The sequence below is a fragment of the Convolutriloba macropyga genome, chromosome 2, assembly GCF_964194025.1.
Source record: "Convolutriloba macropyga chromosome 2, txConMacr16.3, whole genome shotgun sequence".
In the NCBI taxonomy this organism is placed as follows: domain Eukaryota; kingdom Metazoa; phylum Xenacoelomorpha; order Acoela; family Convolutidae; genus Convolutriloba; species Convolutriloba macropyga.
The window spans coordinates 56749416-56775430 of record NC_134469.1 but is presented as its reverse complement, the minus strand read 5'-3'; the positions used below and the strand labels follow the sequence as shown (position 1 = coordinate 56775430).

The 26015-nt window shown below is 33.8% G+C and overlaps 1 protein-coding gene across 1 annotated transcript in view; it reads right to left on the bottom strand.

Moving 5' to 3' along the window:
* The window catches only part of LOC142334525 (uncharacterized), a 141271-nt gene that overhangs the window by 90334 nt on the left and 24922 nt on the right, over positions 1–26015 (bottom strand). The window contains exon 5 of the mRNA XM_075382624.1: positions 8586–8700. Coding sequence (XP_075238739.1) covers positions 8586–8700 — 115 coding nt within the window. The remainder of the gene's footprint in view (positions 1–8585; positions 8701–26015) is intronic.

Below are 26015 nucleotides of genomic sequence, written 5' to 3'. Positions count from 1 at the left end.
GGCAAAAAATTAAATTTTGTCTAAAAATCAGCAAAACTGATCAAAAACCTACAATTTAGCATTGAACTCAAATTGACAATTTGAAACCCTCAATTCCTATCAAAACAAGCCTAAAACTAATACAATATCATAATCAAACCTCATAACCATCAAAAGTTGCAAAAAAAAACTGCTTTTAAAAGCCGCACGTGAACAAAAAAATTTCGCTCGCTTGAGAAAATTTTTTCACACATAAATTTCTCGCTCTCTCAAAAAGAGTGGTATGAACAAAAACCACTCTCCTTTCGCTCCGCTCTTCACTTTTGTTCAACACCAAAATCACTCCAAATTTTTTTCACGCGTAAATTGTAAAAAAAATTTAGGAGCGCTATAATAGCCGCCGGGAATTGAGGACGCGGCTATTAATAAGAAAGATTTTTTCATGTACTTCATTCCGCTTGTCGTTCTGGGTTTATATTTCAAACAAAATTATTCTGTGACATATGAAAACCTTAAAATCCTCGGGAATCTTCAAAAGACGGAATCGACCAAGTGAGTAACTTTTTGCGATAAATTCTGCAATTTATTTCCCGAATGTATTCGCAGTGTTATCGAAAATCTCTTCTGCGATGGAAAAATTGACGATAGTCCGTTAGCATTAGTACAGACTCTCAAACGTCATCGAATTGGCTTTGTTACTCTATTCGCCTGATTTTGAGTGAATAATGTTAGAAGATTAATCGGGCACTGCATTTGGGCAAAGTGCAAGAGATTGGGAAAGTACAACAAAGCTATGCGCAATGCAGGAGGGAACAGCTAATTTAGAGTTTAAATTGTCTTAATTCCAGCGCTCAACTTCTGCAAGATGAAAATGCTATGTTTGTCAAAAAAAATCTCAGCCAAGTAAATGCCTAGAAACATAGCATGTGAGGTTGATTACTAGAATTTTTGGTCTTCAAGGTTAATTTCCATAGATTCTTTTAAACGAATTCTACTTTTGCTTGAAAACAGCACAAAATTTGTTCTCAGTATATCAAAATCAATTTACGGGTAATTACTGAAGTAATTTACATATCTTCACGGTTCTTCGACAGCAATTTTGTAGCAGCTAAAAGTTCTTTACGTATGTTAAAAATTGTGGACTATTAGCGGCCCTAGAATTGATCATTGTGGCACCACTATGATATTAATATTCACCTTACTCTTTATTTTCTTGAGCTCCATAAACCCAAACATACCCGGCAGATTGCCGGAAAATAGCCGCCGTTGCTTCCAATAAGCATGATTGGGATTGAACGAATAGAATATATTGAAAAAAAAAAAGATTTTTGTACAAAAATATTTTTTAAGTCCGATTTATTTTGATGGCATTTCGTAGTTGAACATACTTCTGTTTCTTAGAGAGAGGCTACAGGGGCTACTATCAACACCAATAAGCATTAGAGGTGGTATTTAAGACTTATAGGAACGACGTTCAAATAGCGGGCATCTAAAATTGGGCTTTATGGGTTTATCCCGTTTCTATTTCTGACTTCAATTTTTTATACCAACTCTGTTCAATTTGAATTGCTTTGCTTAGCAACTGATGTTCAAAATCACTTTTAGCAGAATGAGAGAAGAGAGAAACCAGCCTAGAGAAGTCAAAAAGATTTCACGCAAAATGTCGAAAAAGCGGCAAATGGTAAAGCGAAAAAAAGTTTGACGAAGTAAAAAAAAAAATACGAGCGCAATAATAGCCGGCTGAGAAGATGAGGGCGGCTATTAAAAAGTAGTTAAATGTTAAGAAAAACATAGACGCTGGTGACCCAACTGCCCGACTCCGGGATTAAAAACATTAAAAAAAAACAAGGAAACATTGACGACAGCCTAACTTTTTTCTAAGTGTCAAAAGTGTTCTAATTGTTTCCACCGTTTCATTGTAATCGATAAATATGGTGAATTCAGGTTCTAAATTGGAGGACTAAAATAAAGTGACTAACGTCGGATGAAATGCTCTCGAACGACAGAACGGAGGCAAATTTAATTTATAGGGTGTGTAGCTCAGAAATTTTTTATGGGTAGAAAAAAGGCCGACCCCATCGAGTCTCATTAGTGGCCCCTGAGTGCCACGTGTTGATGTGTCACTAGCATGTCCTCTCAGGCGATAACCGTTTGCATTGTTCTGTTAAGAAATAAGATAGAAAAAGCGGATAGTACGCTACCATGCTGTTGTACCTTAGGCAAAAGTACGGAGTGAACTCAGCAAAACATTTGAAAACTCTGTCTCTCAAAGAGGGCAACTGAGATGAAGGCTGTAAATCAGTTTTCCAGCGTCATTAGGGGTATGATGTGGACAAGGATCCTCATACATGCCATGACTAATATTTTTACCGAAGCTATAAATGTTGATCAAATTGATCAAATTTCAAAAACTATCCAATTTTTTTTGTTCTTTTTTAAACCCAAAAATACTCAAAATGACAGAATTTAGTCAAGGGAACACGTGGCAACAGCTTCTGGAGGCAATGAAAATTTGAAAAAATTTCAAGTTTTGAACTTAGAAAAATTTCAAAAATTCTTGTTTTGCTCGTTAATCTTTAAAAAATAGTTAAATTTTTCAAAATTACTGAAAGTTTGGCTTTTTAAAATAAAGGACCAAAAATATATCAGAAGATTTCTGTTTGGTCTTTACGAAAGATTACTACAAGAATCGGTTTCAAAGAGAGCATTAAAAAACTGGAAAAGTTTTTTCGAAAATTTCCTCAAATATATCAAATTCGGCTAAACCTAGTGCCAAAACACCCTTACTACAATTATTATGATTTTTTACGACAGACACAGTTTTCTATGATAAAAAAGGATAATATTAAAAATATGGGAGACGGAGAAATTTTTTCAAAAAAATCCATAAATGGGTCGGAATTGTACCTCTTCTAGAAAACTGGAAAAGAACATCCACAAGTCGTTTTCAAGGACCAGACTGCAACTCAAAATCTTTCAACTTTACTCTGAGGGAAACAGTCGCAACAATTAAACAAACTTAAAATTTGGGCAAAATGGAACCCAAAATTTTCCCGAAAACGCATTAATGAGAATCTCAATCGAAAGCTTATTCAAGAGACTTTGACTCTCACGGGGGTCTCCTGGCCGCAGGAACAAAAAAAGTACGGAATTCAACCCATGGGTGAGCCTAAATGGGACTAAGAAGTTCAATAGTGGGCTTCAAATAACATTAGAGGTTAAGATATACCACTACTAAGATTCAAAGTGAAACTTCGTTCAAGAGCAATTATTCACTAAAAAAAATGAGGAACTCAAGCGTGCAAAAGTCACCACAGAATTCAAAAAATGTTCTAAAAAACAGCAAAAAGGGCAAAAAAATCCATAAAAAATACACCTCTACAATAATTGCTTTCAACTTCGTTCAAGAGCAATTAAAAAACAAACGTAATAATAGAAGCAATTAGCATTATACTCTAAAAAACATTGGGATCTATTCTAATTCGCCCCCAGTTTAGTGGGCATATATCTTTTACGCCCCCAAATCCCACATGCTAATTTTTTACATAGAAACGTGCTATATAACAAGTAAAGTTTGTAACTCTAGGGGAATAAAAAACACTAGCGGGAACAGAATAGATCCCAACTTTAATAACTGAATACACTGTGTTCAAACATCAGGTCTTAGTGTCCGGATTTCAATGGGCGTTTAAAACCTGGAAAGATGAGAAGACCGCTTGCTAAATGTTTGCGTCAAGTGCAAGGATGTTGAATGATTTGATATCAATTAAAATAAGGAGCTAAATACATTAATGAAGAAATTTTTCTTAAATGTATACAAAGAAACAATCAACTGAAAAGAACATAATCGACTAAACGTCGGAAAAATTGCTCCCGAACAATTAGTGGGAGCTCTAATCAATTGCAGCCTGCTTCAGTTGGTGGCGGGGGCGAAATGGGACTAAAAAGTTCAATAGTGGGCTTCAAATAACCACAGAGGTTAATATATATACCACTATCAAGATTTAAAGTGAAAAATGGCACCAGTTTCGGCGCACTTTTCATTTGACTTTGAGTATCAAATTGCCGGCAATTGAGTTCAGCTGCTTGAAATTGTGATTGAGAGGGAATTGTAGTTCACGCGAAACGCAAAAAGTCAAGGGCGTAAAAGTCACTCCAAAAGTCAAAACGGTCAAGCAAAAATTTTGCATAAAAAAAGGCACACACGTTTACAATAATTGCTTCTCTACGAGAGCAATTAAAGACAAATTAATGAATCAATAGAAACAACAAATCGAAGAAAGCAATTGGCATAACAAAATGTCTGAACATGAAAACTCAAGAGACAGTTCGAAGTAATAGAGAGGAATAAAATAATCTAATGCCATTGTCTATTAAACATAACGGGCTGAAATCGATCGATACGGCAATAATTGACTTTCAGAATCTTGACACATCAGAACGCTAAACGTGGACAGCTGTAACTTTGAAATTGAGGAAATCAGTTAAAACTTGATTGTGGAAAAAAGATAATGTGGTACGCGGACAAGAACCTGAAGTGGACAACAGTGACGGTGAGCGTGGATATAAATGGTTCTCATTCATTTCACACTTGTACACAACAAGGAGTCTCGGTTATGTGCGTTTGCACATAAAGTTCCAACCCCGCTCATCCACATGAGAACAGATTAAAAAACCCCAAAAATTCAAGTATTTTGTGTATGTACAAAATATCGCCTCCAACGCAAATACTTCAGTGGAGTAAAAAAAAAATGCCGCATTAGATTGATGAGATCTGCCATTATTAAGAAAGCGAGGCAAGCGAACAACAAAATCAAGCAACAACAAACATTATTTACATCCACATGTTTATGTCCAATTAAAAAAAAACTTAATGACAAAGTCAAGATAGGTGACAAAGTCAGATAAAACTGAAACTGAGCAAAAAATTGTACTTTACTAGAAAAGATATGGGACCTGTCCACAATAAGGCGCGATTACAATTAGACAAAAAAGAAAAAACAGCAAAGTTAATAAATTCGTTTATATTTTTAAAAACAATTAATTTCAAAGTAAGGAAAACCATTAGATATCAACTGAAACTATCCAAATGTTTAATTATCAACAAGGCCTATGTAGGAGGGCATTAGGACCTGTCTTTCTTCAGTTTTTCTTGCGGTTACAAAAAGAACAACAAATAGAGACAACAAACAAAAATCAAATGAAATTGTGAGAAAACGCTGTCGAAGCCGCAACGCCATTTTCTGCCCCTCAAAAAAAATCGGTTACGCCTTCTTTTAATGGCAATAATGTGGTAGGTGGCCTCTCATTAATAAGACTATGTACAAAGTTGACAAAAAGCGAAGAAGGGGTAAAATTTAAAAATACTTTGTGTTTTTCGAAAACAATTACTTTCAAAGTCATAAAATCCATTAGCTACAAAATGAAACAAATAAGTACGTTCTTTTAATTGTCCGTAGGAAGCCCCTGAGATCTGTAATAATTCAGAAAATGTCATAATTTTACAAAAAACGTCAAGTATAAACCCGTGTCGAATCCAGCACTGTCATAACGAATTCTTAAAAACTTTCGATTCTGTACACTCACACCTTTTTTCGACGCCAATAATGTCATATTTTATCTTTAACTAACGAGACTAGGTATCAAAAACACAAAAGAGAACAAAAAAGCAAAGTTAGAAAGTGTTTTTTTAAACAATTGATTTCGAAGTCAGGAAAGCCATCAGCTATCTACTCGAATATAAGCTCATCTAATCCTCCACAAACAACCAGTGAAAGCTGTCATTCTCCAGAAAATTTCATACGACCAAAAGACAAAGTGAAAACGACAGTAAAAAGACAAAAGTAAAAAAACAATTAAATTCTTCGAGAAAGTGGTGTCGAAGCTGTTAAAACCATAATCTGTACCTTTAAAAATTCCAATTTGTTCAATTGTACCTTAATTTGAACGCCAGTAATGTGTTAAGTGAACTGTCAATGAAGTCACAATGTGAAAAAAAAAGAAAAAGCGTGAAAAATGGGCAAATGCCTGAAAGTCAAAAAATTTGTGAAATCTGGTAGTATCAAGGCCAGAAAATCATAACTTATTACTTAAAGCCGCAAAAAAGATTAAATTTTAATTCAGTACACAGAAGAAACTTTCCTTCTTTGCTGACACTAAGCTACAAGCTGACAAAATTAAGAGAAAAAAGTGGCATAGTTCAAAAAGCCCATTTTTTTTTATTAAAAACAACTAATTTTAAAAGTCAAAACGACCACAAGCTTTCGAGCAAGAAATTAGATATATTATTTGAAACTGCTCACGAAGCCAACTGGACCTATCACTAGCGAGCTTTGATTTGAATTGTTTTGTTTTTTAACTAACATAAAAAAGATTTCTTAAAAAAAGACCGACTGATAACAATCCGAGTTACTTTTGGATTGTAACAGCCCAAGATTGGATCGATACAAGCCTTGCTATTGCTGTTCGTCCACTAAGAACATTTAATTCGAATGTTAAAGATATAGACAATTTGTCGGTAAAAAAATCAAAAATGAATGCTGCGTTTTTGATAATAATCGAGATAAGTTAGCAAGAAACGGCCGAACATTAATTCCAGAGCACTCTCAAAGGAATTGGAAGTAGCACTAGCCCCCTTGGAGTTTACAAAGATTGTTTTAGTTGTTTTTGAGTGTGTACTTCCGGCAAATTTAATCAAAGTGGACCAAAGAAGCTTATTTCTTGCAATTTTCAATGAAAAATGCTGAATTTTGATATATTTACCCAAAATTTTAGGCAAAACAAATAAATCAAACTAATCAACCATACTTTTTCGTCTTTGATAATCAAATCAACAACACTATTGTTAACATTTTTCAAGAAAATTGACTGCATTTTCGACAAAAACTTCCTAAAAATAGCGCAAATCAATTTCAGTATTCTAAGGTTCAAAAATTTAAACCTCGATAAATCGATCTAGAAAACGAAATTCCGAAAAAAATCTTTTTAATTCCATATTCTACGCTGGATGGACTTTTTAATGATACCACTCACAACTCTGTACGATGAATATATCGATCGGCCAAAATTGTCTGAACAAAAAAAACCAGTTGAGTATATAGTTCCTCCCCCCTTAAGAGGGGTCCGAAAAAAAATGCATAGTGGATAATAGTTACAGACGTTTCCAATGTTCGTAGCGAATTTGAACTATTTTCCCCCACGGTGGCTTTTATCCACGCACACTGACAAATCTCTTCTCAAAACACATGAGTCGTAAAAATGCAGACAATCTTTAATAAATTTACTCGATAAAGGCATAGCTTTGCATGCACATCAAAATCGAGGAACGATTTCGCTATCTTATGTTGGCATTCACGAGAAATTTGAACCATTAAGCAACAAAAGTGCGCATACTATCAGAACTTTTAAACTTTTTGCAAACTATCTCGTGACAGCCTATTATGGATAGACCATAAGTTAACTGGAATAATCAGCATCCATCGATTCACAATATTTAAATTAATGGCACAACAATTTGGGCTGTTTTCTCTTTTGTTTTATACACTCTTATTTCCAAGGTATTCTATATCTGACATGGTAACACGAGTGCTGTTTGCTCTGTTTCTTATGACATCAATAAATTGCTAGCTATGAATGTTTTAGAGCATTTCCAACATCACTCTTGAACTAAAATTCCTCTACGGGACTTGAGCAACTATTCTTTTGAACTGTTGCATAAATTTGAGAACCATTCTCAAGCAAGCATGAACCACTGCCGATATTTGGTTATCATTTGCTGACGATTCATAATAGTCTAACATGGTCGATTAGATGTCTTCGAACATCAAAATATGAAAGCATTGCTGTCAATCCTTTAATCTCGCGCCTTCAGTGCATTTAAAATTAATGGTAGATTGTCCCCACATACATAATGTGTCTAGTCAATGCAATAAAACACCCAACACACTCCTACGGTGTTTATGAGCAATTCTACCATAAATACAAGATTGATGATTAAAATAAAAATGACTATTGACGATAGCGCCCCCAATGGATCAAAACAGCCAAACCAATGGCTATCTACGCAACGCCTTAATCTCACTATTCTAAAAACTATCAAAAATAAGAAAGCAACCAACGCACTTTGATTTTTCATCAATCCCTGGCATTTGCATGTGAAATTAGATTGGAATAAAATAACAATCTAGTATTCCAGGAAATGACCGCAAAACAAGGGTCCCATGCTAAATTCATATTTACGCTAAAAATTAAGGTCAGTGTACGTTATAATACAAATAGGAAGTGGCAATAATTAATGGCGCCTTGAACCAGATTACATCCGAGAAACCAATCTTACGTGGAGTGAAAGGCTCTCAAAAGACTGACTGGCACGGTTTGGTAGTTGCTACTTTAAGCTAGGGGTGGGGTGGGATTTAAGAGAGAGAACGTCCAAAACCGCCCATTTTAAGTGCTCTACCTGTTTATACCATTATCTCCACGGAAAAATATTGTCAGAAAAAAACGATCCACCAAAATGTTTCTTTTCAAAAAAAAGATCCATCAAAAAGCAAAACAATGAAATAGTTGTAGTCTTTGTTTGAGAGCAATTAAATAGGAAGCGCGATTACCGTTTCAGAATATGCAGGTTGGCGGTGATGAAGTTCCGCATGGCCACAATCCGTACGTCACTCAGAAACTTTTCCATCTCTTTCTTAGCTGCACGAGAAGTGCTTGCCCCAACTTCTGAAAAATTCAACAGATTAATTTTTTACCGATTTTTCCCGCTTTTTTAATCGTTTTACCACCTAAAATCTGCATTTTGTTAAAGTGACGTTATATAAAGTGACGTAAAATCTTAGTTTGCTGGACGCTTCATTTTTGTCACGGACCTTCATTTTACGTATGAGTTTTGTTGATATTAATTACACATAACTAAAATTTTGTTATTTGAAGTGCAAAGTCATTTCGCCGAGTGCGATAAGTCAGACATGATCACGATCTAATCACGAAACTTACTAGCGGGAGTAAAAATGACGCACGCAACTTCCAAACGCACGCACACACACAACTGAAATCACACTTCTGAAAACAAAAAATCAAATGAGTAAGACAAAAAACAGTCCATCGAAAATTGCAAGAAAAAGACAAACAGGATTAATAAATTCGCTACCAATTGCGTTTGAGAGCAAATAACAATGATTTCCTAAGAAGTTCTATTAACAATGATTTCCTGAAAAATCGTTTATGATAAAAGATTTGTACTATAATTCAGCGTTAATGAGGATAATAGAGGACAAAAAGAGTCGAGGAGAGAGAGAGAAAGAGAGAGAGAGAGAGAGAGAGAGAGAGAGAGATAGAGAGGAGAGTGTTAGAGATCAATCGTGAACGAGAAATAGAAGGAAGAAAACCCAACCGACAGAGAGAGAGAGAGAGAGAGAGAGAGAAATAGCAAAATTTTGCATGATGGAATTCAACTCTGCAACTTTTACTTTTCTAGCCTTGTTAGTAGTTAAATCAATTTAAAAAAGTGATAAGTGCAAAATTTAAAAGTTTCCCGATTTCGCAGTGAAAAAAGATTCAAAAACACTTTTTGTCTCTGGAGTTCTGTCAAGTAACCCATCTGCAAGCCTTAAAAAGTTTCGTTCGCCAGAGTCAAGCATAAGAATCAAAATTACCCAAGAAATTGAAAACATTATTATTTTTTCATAGCCTATTTATTGGTTTATCATTGGCAATGCTTTAAAAGGAATTACTAATATACGTTAGTTGATGACAAAAAGGAAAGACAATCTCTCCTCTCTCGCTCCCGAAGCGAAAAAAACCCGAGGGCTGAGACACAGAGGCCTCGTTACCCAAATTCCAGCCAAAATCCTGAAAAAGAAAATCACCGACAGTATCTGGTTTTTCAAGACAGCAAGATAAGCAACTTATTCCTAAGGCAGTGCCAAGCCACCAGGGTCTTATAAGTTAATGCTTTGATCTATTCTGCGGTGAATTGATATGATGTCCTAAATCTTTATCGATGAACACTCAATCAAATGAAAGTGTTGTCAATCTTTGAAAATCGTTCCAAAATCATGATATCATTGTTCGAAATGGAGCGCTAAATTGCATATATACTCTGAATTACTACTCATCATTGATTGAAATCAGTCGAATGAAATGAAATAGATAGGAAACTTAAGTTAAAAAATTATTAATAAAAATAATAACAATAATAAAAAGAAACTCATGGCTCAACCAAACATTACGCATAGATCATTTGCAGGCACAGAAAACGAAAGTTTCCGAGAATTCGAGCGCTTACTCAGTAGCAAAATAGGAATGGCAGCAATCGCAAATAATCAAAGAGCAAACATTTTACAACTACAACTTAAGGATGCAGCATTACGAGATTCTGAGCTGAGGCTTGCTTCCTTGAAAAACAATTTCAAAACTCCTCAGTTAAAACAGCTACACATAATAAAGTTAGAAAGCATTCGATTTGATGCTAAAACAGACTTTTCGGACTTTTTAGTAACATTGCAAAACGGCACAGAAAACATACCCTGAACCCACCAGAAGTCATGCCATTAGCTGACTCAGTTTTAGATGTAGGCGACGAAATTGATCGTATAGAAACAGCAGAAGCTCAGCAGAGCTGAGCAAGCCTTAAGATTTGCTCAACAAGAGAGGAATGATCAAACAAAACATATTTTCAAAAAACGCATGCCAAGCTGGCTTTTAGCAAAACTGCTTGAACAACCGGATACAGCAACAGTTCATGACTTGTACTTGCTTGCACGCAGGCAACTGACCATTCACAACTTATGCAAAATTGATGATTTTGGAGAAAATGCTCTCAACGAAGTGTCCGCAACTGTCTGCAAAAAAAATCAATCCTAGGAAAATATGGAGAGTAAAGTTAATGAGTTGTCAAGAAGCTTGAAAATCAATTGAGTCCGCAAATACCTGATCTTAATAGAGGAAACTTTTACAGAGGAAGAGGTAGTCGATATAATTACAGAGGTTTTAGAGGAGGTCAAGGTTTTAGAGGATTTTCAGGAAGAGGTAGAGATAACTACCAAAACTATACCCTTTCGCTAATTATGCGTTTACTCAGTATACCCCAGTAGGACAAGACACCAGAAACGCTACGACTGATCAAGCTCAAAGCACTAATTTAGCTAACAACGCAAATGCACAAGTCTTTCAGACTCAAAATCACATTCTAGTAACTCAATACGCCCAAATAACAGGCGAGTTTTGCGGTTATCTAAATCACAGCCTCACAGTGCACTTTGAACAAGAACAGAGGCAGAAGTGGAGGTAAGTTCCCGTTCAACCGAGCAGGGAAAAACTAGCTGAGCCAAAAGTTCCATTAAAGTCCAATTATCATCCTAATATTGACTCCAATAAAGACTTTAAAACGGATATTTGCGCTATTATTCCCTAAGACGGGAATTATATTAGAATAAATTTTGGCAAAATCTTCAAAAGAAGAGCCTTAATAGATACAGGTTCATGCGCTAACACAATTACCAAAAACTTACTGGATTTGAAAACAGGCAGAAAAAATTCAAATTGGAAACTCCTGATATTACAAAGTAGTTAAATTAGCTTCGAGCTTACCACTTCAAATAATCAACAAGTTAAAAAATAGAGTTCATGTTAGGCAATTTCAAGTTCACAGATTCATTTCTAGTTCTACCCAAGATGAAAAACGTAATTGTGGTAAATCAATCTTTCAAAAAACATTCCATTGAAATCAGTCCGTCAAATGACCTTCTTAAAATACCGGAAACTACTTTTCATTTAAATGAGATAAAACCAAAAAAGGCTGCTAGAACAAATTTGAAAAAAATGAAAAAATTCCCAATTTTTCTCAGTAAAAAGACATACTTTGAAACCTTCATCCCAAAGTTTTCAAAATCCCAATCTCTCAAAAAACGCCATAAATTTAAAAAATTTGATTCGGAACAACTACTCCGCTGCTAAATTTAGAAAATTTAGAAGCGGAGTAGTTATTCCGAATCAAAGTTCGAGGACACTACTGATATCGCCCCGACTTCATCTTTAAGTACAAGTGATGAAATTGGAAGAATTTTCATTTCAGCTATTAATCTAACTGAACATCCAATTACAATTCCTTTAACACAATAACTTCAAATTTTGAAATTCTAAATATTGCACAAGCTGAAAGAGTCAATAATATTGATCCAGAGCTCATTGCTCTCGCAAAAATTTGAAACCACGGAAATCTTAAGCTGAAATTAATCACTTCGTGCAGACTGAAGTTATTGGAGGCCCAAAAACTCGAACTAAACCAGAGTATGATAAACTATGGTTTTCTACCCCGGAGACATGTTAAGACCCGGGCAATTTACCACCACTAGAGCGCCAAATTTATGATCAAATTTCACATTTCAAATCGTTAGAAAAAGCTGACCCGAAAATTTATCCGAGTCAAACAGAAAAATTTTTAGAAAAATTTAATTGGGAAAATTCTGTCCTTGAACCTAACAAGCATAAACAAGTCGAAGAATTGCTTTTGGAATAGTTTGACATTTTTGCCAAACATCGCTTCGATGTTGGTTTTAATACTGAGCTAAAGGTGAAACTCACACCAGAATATGAACTTTCTTTTTACGTAGAAAATCCGATAACTCCCATACATTTGAAAGATGAGCTTCTTGTTGAAGTAGCCTTGATGCACTATTATAACTTGATCAGAACACCCCCACAGTAGTCCAGTATTCGCTCAACGCAAAGAATCCGGCAAACTAAAAATTTGATTGACCTTAGGCGTTTAAAACACCAATTCAGAAACGACTACCTGAACAGTAATTTTCCAATATCAAACATGACGGATGAAAAGTATTGAACTTTCATCCACCATTTGTGCACAATGGTAACTTTTAGCACTTAATTTTCATCACGAACTTACGCTTACAAATGTCTTGCTCATGGACTAAGTAAATCAGTCACAGGTTTTAGCTTTATAAGACATTACTTAGCTTCTTGCCTAGCAGCAAATATTTGTACACAATATATGGGTGACATTGTTAGTGCAGTAAAAAAATTTGATGAACTCATTCCCAATTTAAGAAAATTTTTGGAATGCATTAGAAAATCTGGTTTAAACCTCTCCCCCAATAAATGCCAAATTAGAACAATTAAAACTAAATTTTTGGGAAAATAATAGTGCTAGCAAGAGAATCAACTGAGAACTCAAAAACTGAAATTTTTCTGAGAAACCTTACAATACCCCAAACTGTGAAAGTCAAAAGTTTAGTTGAATTTTTTGTAATTCTGGAGAGATTTCATCCCAAACCTGCTCAAAAATTTATCGAGTTGTCGAAGAAAAATATTCATCATGTAATAACTGAAAAGCATGAAGAAAAATTTTAAAGTGACCAGATCAAAGCAACAAGTTTGACGCTCCGATTGGCAAAACCAGGTCTAAATTACGTTCTTTTATGCGATGCAAGTTATTATGGTATAAGTTTTGTCCTCATGATCGAAGATTACGTCAAAACACCTGACAAGAAAAATAGAAAAACTTACGCTGCAGTTGCTCTTATCTCAAGGTTATTCAATTTATCACAACTGAAGTTTTCAACATATTACAAAGCATTCTTAGGCTTGTATTTTGCTGCAGATCATTTTCCCCACTTCATTTGGGGAACTAAAAAAACCAGTTGTTGTAATAACAGATAATAAACGCCGGACAAATTTTTTCAAGTCAAGACAGATCCCCCGTCCCCATGGAATTGCCTTTACCGTTTGCTCTCGTACAATTTAGTAATTGCTCACAGGCAGAGCAAACTACGCTGCTGATTTTCTATCACGAGTTCAAATAATCTGTCAACAACTATTGAGCTTAAACTAACAGAAAGAATTCCAGTGTGTGAGATAGAAGTTCAAACTATTGTAAAAACAACGGATGGATTACTAAGTTCTATTGATAGCATTGATAGATTGTTTGATCAGCCAACAACAAACACAAATGACATTTTCATTCATCAGCTGAGAGAAAAAGGCGTTAATGAAGATCTTCTAGCACAAATAAAACAACCAGCAAACAAAATAACGCAGGATCTTGATGAAATTCAAGGCTACATTAGATTCTCAGCGAGAACGCAAATGAATCCAGTTTTCATGCCTGATCCAGACGAGTAATTTGGTGATCTTGTAGAGCGAAATAAGTCTTTAGATCTTAAGACAGAACAGGAGAAAGATGAAGTTCTAAAAATAGTTGTAGAAAGCGTACTTTATACACAAATCTTTGACCACACAGGCATAGTACAGTAATACCAAAACTGCTTACCTTAACATTTATGGAAAGAAGTAGTTTACAAACTCCATAACTCTAGATTAGCAGGAAATGTAGGAATTGACAAAACAACTGAAGAGTTTCGAAAACAATTCTATTTTCCGAACTTCATAGAGTATTTACTATCTGTTATAAAAACTTCCTTGCATGCCTTCAAAAACAATTATATCAACCGGTCCACTCCAAACACTTTTACAACCAATCTCAACACTTCAGTCTTTCCCAGGAGACATGACGCAAATTGACCTTGTAGGACCAATCAAATCCCTTGTCTATAAATGCGTATAAACCGGCATAAAAGTGTCTTCTAAATACTTATCTGCAAAGCCATTAACAAGCGCAAGAGATAAAACTAAGTCAAATATAAAAATGGAATTTCCCGAGAAATTGAAAAATTATTATTTTTTGTTCAAAGCATATTTATTGGTTTCTCATTGGAATTGTTTTAAGGTTTGTTAAGTACACCCTGGAGGAAGTTACGTGGCTCTGAGGCTGGAGAAACCTATAAAATGACAAAAAAATCAAAAAAACTTGAAAAAAATTGCACACATTTTATTTTCAAAAAAAATGGTATAATTTGTTATATTAAAAAGTTGAAAACTATTCCATGGCCAATAAAAATTTTCAGTAACTTTTTATCAACCCGTAAGGAAGTTTTCTGGCCCTTGGGTCTGGAAAGACTTGAAAAATGAAAAGTAAATGTCGAAAAATTGAAAAAATTGCAAGTTTTGTCAAAAAAATGCAAAAAACTGGTGATGTTGAACCCATTCCATTACCAGTCGAAACTATGCAGTTACCTATTATCAATTCCCAGAGGAGGTTCCTTGTCACCTAAGGCTGATAAAACTATAAAAGGACAAATAAAAATTCAATAAACTTGAAAAAAAATGTTAAAATTAGTATAAATTTGTGTGTTCTTAGCGAGCGGTCATCAGTATATACCCACCGGGGGAGGGGGCAACAGTAGGGTGGGGGCAACAGCGCTGGGCGAGGCAATAGTTGGGGGGTCTTGCAAGAACCACCCTTCAGTGTATACCACATGGGGGGAGGGGCAACAGTAGGGTGGGGGGCAACAGCGCTGGGTGAGGCAATAGTTGGGGGGTCTTGCAAGAACCGCCCTTCACACCATTAGTTTAAGTTTTGCGAAACAGTTTGAGCTGAAAAAGAGCTGAAAGGTTCCAAGAGCACTTTCCTCTGTGCGCTACCTGTTCATCCCGTTTATGAGGACGAAAAGTCAAATGAGTCAGACAAAAAGTCGGTCCAGCGAAAGATTGCATAAAAAAGACCGACAGGACTAATATAATTGCTAGAAACTTCGTTTGAGAGCAGATAATAAAAAAAGAAACAAACTTTATTACGAAAAAAATAATCTTCAAACGAACTTTATTACGAAATTATATAATTTTAGCGAATCCCAAAACGTTGTATGATTGGAATCATATTTGGTACCTGTTGCTGGTAACGTTGAGCAATAGCTAATATAAATTAATTTTGATAAAATCAAAAATCAGCACGCTGATTGCTGTAGCGAAATAACTAGTCTACAAATTTTGGATATCAAAATTAGAGATACTTTGGGTAATTAAATTCCCAAAACTCCGAAAAATATCAGTTTTGGCATTTCAAACTAATTGACAGCTATGTCTCCCTCGTTGTATATATCATCAAGACTACAATCTTTTACAAAATTCAAAATTATCAAAAGAAACAGAAAGGAGAAACATTAAGCTCTGAGACAAAATCATATCTTAAACAAAACCTAGCTTCAGGAGATCCTTTAGGAAAAAGTCACTAAATGCAGTTGTGAATATCAATTAGAAAAAGAGCCAAATCAATTCAAAAAAATCTTAGGACTGGAGTGTATCAAATGCAACCAAACGGAAACAGGACAAAAACGCTAAGAACAGGGGGCTAAAATCTTCAAGAAAAAACTTTTTGAAGAACTTATAAATGTAAAGCAAATGAGACAAAACATGCTGGCAACAATTCATTATGCATATTCGAGCAACAAGATCCAAACAACAGAATGCGGAGGGTGCGCACACAAAAAGTTAAGAAAAAGGCATCTTCATAAATTAGGCAGCTAAAAACGAATAAAAACTTTGTAGGAAACAAGTAAAATGACCTATTTATCTTTAAGGTTACGGTAAAAAATATTTAGTCAGCTTTCTTTGAAATTAAACAGCACTAACCAATTTAAATATAAACTTTGCCGAAAACCTCAAAATATTGTTAAATTCTTCATTACGAAACCAAACTTCACTAATTTAAAACCGCCTGAGACTCAAAAAATAGCAATACCAACAACAAGAAAGTCAAACACCTAACGGTGTACCAAAAAACTCATCTTGTTAAATCAAACCAAATCAAAATCATGAGAAAAAACTATAGACCATAGGGGAAAAAACGAAAATGATTTTGATATGTACAAAAGTTTTATAGCGGAAAAACGTCATACGTTAGAAATTGAGTAAAACAAGGTCTGATTCAATAAAATAAACTATTACCGTTTAGCAATTACAAAACAGTCAGATCTTTTTTTCAAAAAACAGAAAAAATTGAACAAATCAAAAATTAACTGGAAAAAAGCCAATTTTTTAAAAGAAACGCTTCATTGGACTCTCCAAATCTATTATCAATTCTAAAAAAGCCAAGGGAAAAAAGGCTTAAGAACTCATAAAGGCAGAGCAAATCCAACTAAAGATGAGGGCAATTTTTCCTCATTGGTAATTGGAACAAACAAAAAATTCTAAACACTTGAATGTAGAGGTTACGAAGAAATCTGAAAAAAATTAAAAACCGCACCGACAAAATTTTAGAAACTGCGAATTAAAATTAGAAAAATGGAAGTGACTAACTTACTACTAATTCACTAATTAGCCTTACAGTCTTTCGGATTTTATTACTGAAATTCCCGTTGAGCTAAAACAGTAATACGTAAATGAAAAGATGCAAAATATTGATTTCTTTAAACTTTTCGAAAAACATTGAGATCCACATAGCCCTTACATAACCTAATCCACTATTACTTAATGACTTATCGGTTTATCCCGTTTCTTTTGATTTTGCTCTTTTGACATTGCACGTATTCACTACATTGCGTAATTAAATGCGAGAAAGAATTTAATATCCATTCAGTTGAAACAGTGAGTGAAGTAAGTCAGAAGGCCAGCAAGCGCGAAAATCATGAATTTTGTATAACAAACCACGTGATCAAAAGGAAAAGCAAACTAAAAAAACAATAGCTGGACAAGTCCTGAAATACAATCCAAAGAATTACGAATTACTTCATCTGACCAGAGTATCAATTAACACTAGCAGCCGAACAGGCAAACAGTCTAAAAATGAAACTAATAAAATAAAACGAACTAAAAAATCAAATAATCAAATCTATAACTCTTGAAGTTTTAACCTAAAGATCAAACTTCATCCACTTGAAAAAATAAGCCTTATGAGGGGTTAAATGTTCACTAAAGGTGGAAAAGTAAAGTAAGTGAAAAAAATTTTTTAAAAAAATGAAAAATGCAGCACAATTTCAAAGTTTCCGAACATTAAATGATTGTCATGTTCGAAACCATTTTGTTGTCTGCCACTCAAATCTGTCCGGTAACCCATCTGCACGACTTCAAAAATTTTAATTGGCCCTTGAAGATCGATACACTCAAGAAAAAAACCAAAAATTTCCAAAGAATTGCAAAAATTGTTGATATAAATATCTTCAGACCCTTTCATTGTCTGCGGAAAACATCCAGTAAATCCCAAGAAAAATTTACTGGCCCATAAAGACGTATTAAGTCGGAACTAGATTTTCAGCGCATTTGAAAAAAATCAAACTTTGCCGAAATTTGCAAAAAACACGTATTAAAAATTTGAATTCGATTCCACTGAGCTTACCAACTGTGCACAAACCTATTTTTGAACCCTAAAGGAGGTTCCCTTGAAGCTGTTGCTTTTGAGGCTGGAGAAACCTAAAAACCTAAAATTTTTGAAAATATTAAGTATTCTAAAAAAAAGCTAAAATTCGTGATAATAAAATGTTGAAAACCATTCCATGGCCAATATATGTTTTTGATTAACCAATTAGCATATACTAGAGTAGGTTTCCTGGTCCCTGGAGGTTTCATTTCTCTGATCAAAAATTAAATTACAATTAATGTAAAAACTTTTTGAAGAACCTATAAATGTAAAGCAAATGAGACGAAACATGCTGGCAACAATTCATTATGGATATTCGAGCAAAAAGATCCAAACAACAGAATGCGGAGGGTGCGCACACAAAAAGTTAAGAAAAAGGCATCTTCATAAATTAGGCAGCTAAAAACGAATAAAAACTTTGTAGGAAACAAGTAAAATGACCTATTTATCTTTAAGGTTACGGTAAAAAATATTTAGTCAGCTTTCTTTGAAATTAAACAGCACTAACTATTTTAAATATAAACTTTGAAATACGTTGCCGAAAACCTCAAAATATTGTTAAAATCTTCATTACGAAACCAAACTTCACTAATTTAAAACCGCCTGAGACTCAAAAAATAGCAATACCAACAACAAGAAAGTCAAATACCTAACGGTGTACCGAAAAACTCATCGTGTTAAATCAAATCAAATCAAAATCATGAGAAAAAACTATAGACCATAGGGGAAAAAACGAAAATGATTTTGATATGTACAAAAGTTTTATAGCGGAAAAACGTCATAAGTTAGAAATTGAGTAAAACAAGGTCTGATACAATAAAATAAACTATTACCGTTTAGCAATTACAAAACAGTCAGATTTATTTTTTCAAAAAACAGAAAAAATTGAACAAATCAAAAATTGACTGGAAAAAAAGCCAATTTTTTTAACTGAAACGCTTCATTGGACTCTCCAAATCTATTATCAATTCTAAAAAAGCCAAGGGAAAAAAGGCTTAAGAACTCATAAAGGCAGAGCAAATCCAACTAAAGATGAGGGCAATTTTTGCTCATTGGTATTTGGAACAAACGAAAAAAAATCTAAACACTTGAATGTAGAGGTTACGAATAAATCTGAAAAAAATTAAAAACCGCACCGACAAAATTTTAGAAACTGCGAATTAAAATTAGAAAAATGGAAGTGACTAACTTACTACTAATTCACTAATTAGCCTTAAAGTCTTTCGGATTCTATTAGTGAAATTCCCGTTGAGCTGAAACAGTAATACGTAAATGAAAAGATGCAAAATATTGATTTCTTTAAACTTTTCGAAAAACATTGAGATCCACTTAGCCCTTACATAACCTAATCCACTATGACTTAATGACTTATCGGTTTATCCCGTTTCTTTTGATTTTGCTCTTTTGACATTGCACGTATTCACTACATTGCGTAATTAAATGCGAGAAAGAATTTAATATCCATTCAGTTGAAACAGTGAGTGAAGTAAGTCAGAAGGCCAGCAAGCGCGAAAATCATGAATTTTGTATAACAAACCACGTGATCAAAAGGAAAAGCAAACTAAAAAAACAATAGCTGGACAAGTCCTGAAATACAATCCAAAGAATTACGAATTACTTCATCTGACCAGAGTATCAATTAACACTAGCAGCCGAACAGGCAAACAGTCTAAAAATGAAACTAATAAAATAAAACGAACTAAAAAATCAAATAATCAAATCTATAACTCTTGAAGTTTTAACCTAAAGATCAAACTTCATCCACTTGAAAAAATAAGCCTTATGAGGGGTTAAATGTTCACTAAAGGTGGAAAAGTAAAGTAAGTGAAAAAATTTTTTTAAAAAAATGAAAAATGCAGCACAATTTCAAAGTTTCCGAACATTAAATGATTGTCATGTTCGAAACCATTTTGTTGTCTGCCACTCAAATCTGTCCGGTAACCCATCTGCACGACTTCAAAATTTTTAATTGGCCCTTGAAGATCGATACACTCAAGAAAAAAACCAAAAATTTCCAAAAAATTGCAAAAATTGTTGCTATACATATCTTCAGACCCTTTCATTGTCTGCAAAAAACATCCAGTAAATCCCAAGAAAAATTTACTGGCCCATAAAGACGTTTTAAGTCGGAACTAGATTTTCAGCGCATTTGAAAAAAATCAAACTTTGCCGAAATTTGCAAAAAATACGTATTAAAAATTTGAATTCGATTCCACTGAGCTTACCAACTGTGCACAAACCTATTTTTGAACCCTAAAGGAGGTTCCCTTGAAGCTGTTGCTTCTGAGGCTGGAGAAACCTAAAAACCTAAAATTCTTGAAAATTTAAGTATTCTAAAAAAAGCTAAAATTCGTGATAATAAAATGTTGAAAACCATTCCATGGCCAATATATGTTTTTGATTAACCAATTAGCATATACTAGAGTAGGTTTCCTGGTCCCTGGAGGTTTCATTTCTCTGATCAAAAATTAAATTACAATTAATGTAAAAAAATGAAAAAAAACGGGAAAAATTAGTATAATTTTGCGTTTTTATGTTTAGAGTACCAAAACATATAGCTCTTCACTCTTAAAATGGTCAAAAAAGTAAATATGTCTTGCAAAAAACTTTATTAACTATTACATACCTCAATTTTAAACTGATCCAACAAAAAAAAACAAAAAATAAAGAAAAAACGCAAAAAATTGCATTATTTTGAGCTGAAAGCTCCTAATAATGGCATTTTAAGCCTGGAATTACCAGTAGCTTCGGCAAACTTAGAACTTACAAAATCTTAAAAAATCAAGCAGGACAACTCCTGAAAAACAATCCAAATAAATGAAGGAAAAACTACTGCATCCCCAAAAGCAGATTAACTGAACAATGGCAACCAAAAATGCAAAAAGTCCCAAAAATGGAAAAACTAATACAATGAAACAAACTTAACAAAAATAGCACGTGTTATAAATTGGAGAAACTAAAACAATCAAAAATAAAAAAAATGATTGCTTTTACCCTGAAGTTTAAAGTCATCCGCTTAAATATACCCTTTACCACACATAAAAGCCTTGAAAAGATTTAATGGGCTACTAAGTATTAAAAATGAAATGACTAATTTTTTTCAGAAATTATAAATTTCGCAATATTTATTTGTGGCCCTAAGAAGTCGACAATGACAATTTTCATTATATTGTTAGAATTTTATAATGTTGCAAAAATTTTTCTAAGTTAATGAAATTTGCAGATATACTATGCTCAAAACCATTTCTGCTGCCCACTTCCCGAATCTGTCCAGCAAACCATCAACCAAATTCTTCATTGGCGCTTCATGTGCCGAAATTCATTGGCCCTCGAAGATCAATCAACTCAGAGAACAAAATTTCTAAAAACTCTAGTAATCCTAGTTTTTCCAAAAACTCGAGTAAAAAATTATCTAGTAACCCCAGTTCCAGCCATGCAAAAATTTTACTGGCCTATAAAGATCGATAAAGTCAGAACAAGATGATTGAGACCATTCGAAAAAAAATTCGTGAGAAAACTTTGAGAAAAAAAGCAGAGAATGCATTATAACAAAATTTTGAAAACCAATCCATTGACCCTGCCATAAGTGCAGAAACCTACTATCAAACCTAGAGAACGTTCGCTGGCGCCTGGTACTGAAAAAACTCAATAAAGAACATTTCGAAAAAAAAATCAAAAGAACTGCAAGTTATAAAAAAACTGCAAAACTCCTGACATTAAAATGTTTAAAACCAATCTACTACCACAAGGAGCCATGCAGTAACGTATTATCAAAACGTAGTGGCGGTTCATTATCCACTAGGGCTGGAAAAACTTGAAAAAAAACTCAAAAAAATCTTGATATTATTTGCAAGTTTTATCAAAAAATTGCTAAAATTTTGTGATATGAAAATGTTAGCAAATTCAATAATTTTTTAGTAACCTATTATCGAACACTAAAGGAGGTTTTCTGGCCAGTGCGGCTGGAAAAATGTGACTAATAATAAAATTTAAAAAACAATTTAAAATGAAAATTTTATCAAAAAAACCTGCTAATATTCGTGATGTTAAAATGTTGAAAACCTTTACATTAACGCCAAAAACCATGCAGTAACCTATTGTCAAACCCTAGAAGAACTTCCTTGGCGCCTAGGGCTACAGAAACTGCAAATCGACAAAAACGTGGAAAACAAAGAAGTAAAAATTAGTATAAATTTGCGTGTTTATGCTTGGAGTACCAGAAGAACATATTGCTCTTAAGATGGTAAAAAAATACAAATGTCTTACAAAATACTACGACTTTTACAAACTTCAACTGTAGACTAAAATTGAAAAATGACGAAAAAACGAGAAAAATTGCAATATTTTGGGCTAAAAACTGACATTTTAAACTAAAATTAGGGCCTTTCCAGTAATTTCAGCGCCCCGAGCACTTCACGGAATACTAAACGCGGCAAAGGGCCTCTAATGAAACTTGATGCCCACTGAGCACCAATACAATCCAATTCTTGGATAGCTAAAGAAACACAACATGACAAGTCCTGAAATTCAATCCAAATAAATGAATGAAAGACTTAGAATTACTGTACCTGACCACCGGACCAATTGACCAATCACAGCGAAAAAGAAAAACATCTCAATAGCTGAGAAACTAAAAAAATGAAACAAAAATATAATCACTGTTAAAACTCTTGAAACTTTTAACCTGAAGTCCACAGTTCATTTACTTAAATACACCCATAAGACCACAAACAAGCCTTAAAAGAAGTTTGTTGGCCAACAAAGATAGAAAAAAATTCAGGAAAATGACTAATACTTACAAATGAAAATTTCAGAAGTTATAGAAAGTTTCTTAACTTCACAAACATACCCGACAGATTGCCGGAAAATAGCCGCCGTTGATTCCGATAAGCATGATTGGGATTGAAAGAATAGAAGATGTTGAAAAAAAAAGATTTTTGTACAAAAACAATTTTCAAGTCCCATTTATTTTGATGGCATTTCGTAGTTGAACATAACGTACTTCTGTTTCTTAGAGAGAAGCTACAGGGGCTACAAACAACACCAATAAGCATTAGAGATGGTAACTAAGACTTATAGGAACGACGTTCAAAGAGCGGGCATCTAAAATTGGGCTTTATGGGTTTATCCCGTTTCTTATTCTGACTTCAATTTTTTATACTGACTCTGTTCATTTTGAATTGCTTTGCTGAGCAACTGATGTTCGAAATCACTCTTAGCAGAATGAGAAAAGAGAGAAACTAGCCTAGAGAAGTCAAAAAGATATCACGCAAAATGTTGAAAAAGCGGCAAAATGAGGTAAAGCGAAACATTTTTTTATTCGACGAAGTAAAAAAAAATAGGAGCGCTATAATAGCCGGCTGAGAAGATGAGGGCGGCTATTAATAAAATAATAGTCAAATCCAATTGAACTATCGTACAAGACAAATTGAGAAAACGATTTGAGAAAAAATGAACAAAATTTACGAGAACTAAAACAGCCAGAAGGCAGACACTAGCTTTGCATAAGCCATAGCAAAGAGAAGCCTTTGAAGCGGATCGATTGAATCAGAGAAAAAAGAATAAAACTGACAGCATTTGTTAATCTCAGAAAAAGAAATATTCAAAAAATTAAAAAACAATTGCATATTTTAACTAAAAAAATCTTGCGAAAATTTGTGATATTAAAATCTTCATAACAATTTAATGTTTCAAGAGACTATCCAGTATCACTATTTGAAGCCTTAAATAGTTTCACGGTCTCAAAGATCCATAAACTTGGAACTGACTAATAATTTTCCAAATATTTGAAAAAGAAAACAAACTTTTAAAAAATGCCAAAAGTTGAGTCATTAAAATATTGAAAACCATGAATTCTAAAAACTGTGCATCAGCTTATTATCAAATCTTGAAGGAGGTCTCTGGGCCTCTGGTGACGGGAAAAACCAAAGAACTTCAAAAACATTAAAAAATAGCAAATCTACCTTCAAAAAAATGCTCAAATTCATGATATCAAAATCTAAAAACATTCAATTACATCTATAAACTATGAAGTAACCTATTATCAAATCCTAGAGGACGTTCCTTGGCTCTTGAGGCTGATGATACCTAAAAAATGACAAAAAATTTCAAAACTGGAAAAAAATTGAGTTTCAAACTGGAAAAAAATTTAAAAACTGGAAAACGTTTTACCGAAATATTGAAATAAAAAAAATTGTGATAGTAAAAAGTTGAAAACTATTTTATGGCGAATAAAAGAATTCCAAGTAATATATTATCAATGAAAAAACCCGAATAATGACAATAATGTTAAAAAATTTGAATGTTTTTGTTTCGAATTCCAAAACATCTAACTCATATAATGGCCACAAAAAGTACTTACTCATGTCTGGCAAAAGACCTTTATCAACTTTAGCCAGCCTTAAAATTAGACTGGTTCAGTAAAAAAAAAATAGAAAATGAGCAAAAAACACGGAAAATTTCAACAGTTTGGGCTCAAAAACTCCTAAAATGTCCTTTAGCCTTACAATACAGCCTTCCCAGTAGCTTCACCACACTAAGGACTTGAGAGACTACTAAACACGGCAGCTTATTATCAAACCTCGGATGAGGTACCTGGAACCTTGGTGCCAAAAGCAATATTGAAAACTAAAAAAAAATTGCAATTTTTTTTTTCAAAAATTGCTTAAAATCGTGATATTAAAATCTTGAAAAACAAAACATTACAAATAGTACCTCAGCAGTACAAATTATCAAATCCTTAAGGAGATTCCTCGGCTCTTGAGGCTGCAGAAACCAAAAAGTGACAAAATTCACAAAACCTGAAAAACCTTTTGGAAACCTGGAAAAGTTTTAAAAAATTGCCAAAATTTGCAATATCAAAAATGAGAAACATTTTTTGCCAATAAAAAGATTCCAGCAACTTATTAGCAATTATCAAAACTTAAAGGAGGTTTTCTGACCCCTGAGGCTAAAAAAACCTGAATGACAATAAATATCGAAAAAGTGAAAAAAAAATCGCAAGATTTGTCAAAAAACTTCTAAAAATCGCACATCCAGAAACAGTCCATTACATCTAGAAACTATGCAGTAATTTATTGTCAAAACATAGAGGAGGTTCTTTTGCTCTTGAGGCCGTAGGAACCTAGAAAAAGACAAAACTTTCCAAAAAAAACTTGACAAAGTGCAATTTTATCAAAAAATTGCAAAAATTTGTTACATTAAAAAGATGAAAACTATTCTATGGCCAGAAAAAATCTGTCAGAAACTTACTATCAAATCCCAGGGGAGGTTTTCTGGCCCCTGGTACTAGAAACACATGAATAAGAAAAAATAAATGTCAAAAAAATTAAAAAAAAAAGTTAGTATAAATTTTCGTGTCCTTGTTTGGAGTACCAAAACATATAGCTCTTAAAAGGGTTATAAAAAAAAAGTCTTGAAAAAGACCTTTATCAGTTTACCCAGCCTTCAATTGAGAGTGGTCCAACAAAAAATGACAAAAAACCGCGAAAATTGCACTATTTGGGCTCAAAAACTCCTGAAAATGATCTTTTAACCTTAAACTACGGTCTTCCCAGTAGCTTCACCACACTAAGCACTTAAAAGACTACTAAATGCAATTAGGGGCCTCTAATGAAACCTAATACCCCCTGGGCGCTACTGGTTTATTCCGTTTTTGAGGAAGAACAGTCAAATGAGTCAGATGGATAATCGGTCAAGCGAAAAAATCGCATAAAAAAGACTAACATGATTAATATAATTGCTACAAACTTCGTTTGAGCAATTAAAAAAAACGATGGACCATTGACGGGAGCTTTTTTTTCTAATTGTTGCCGCAGTTTCATTGTAT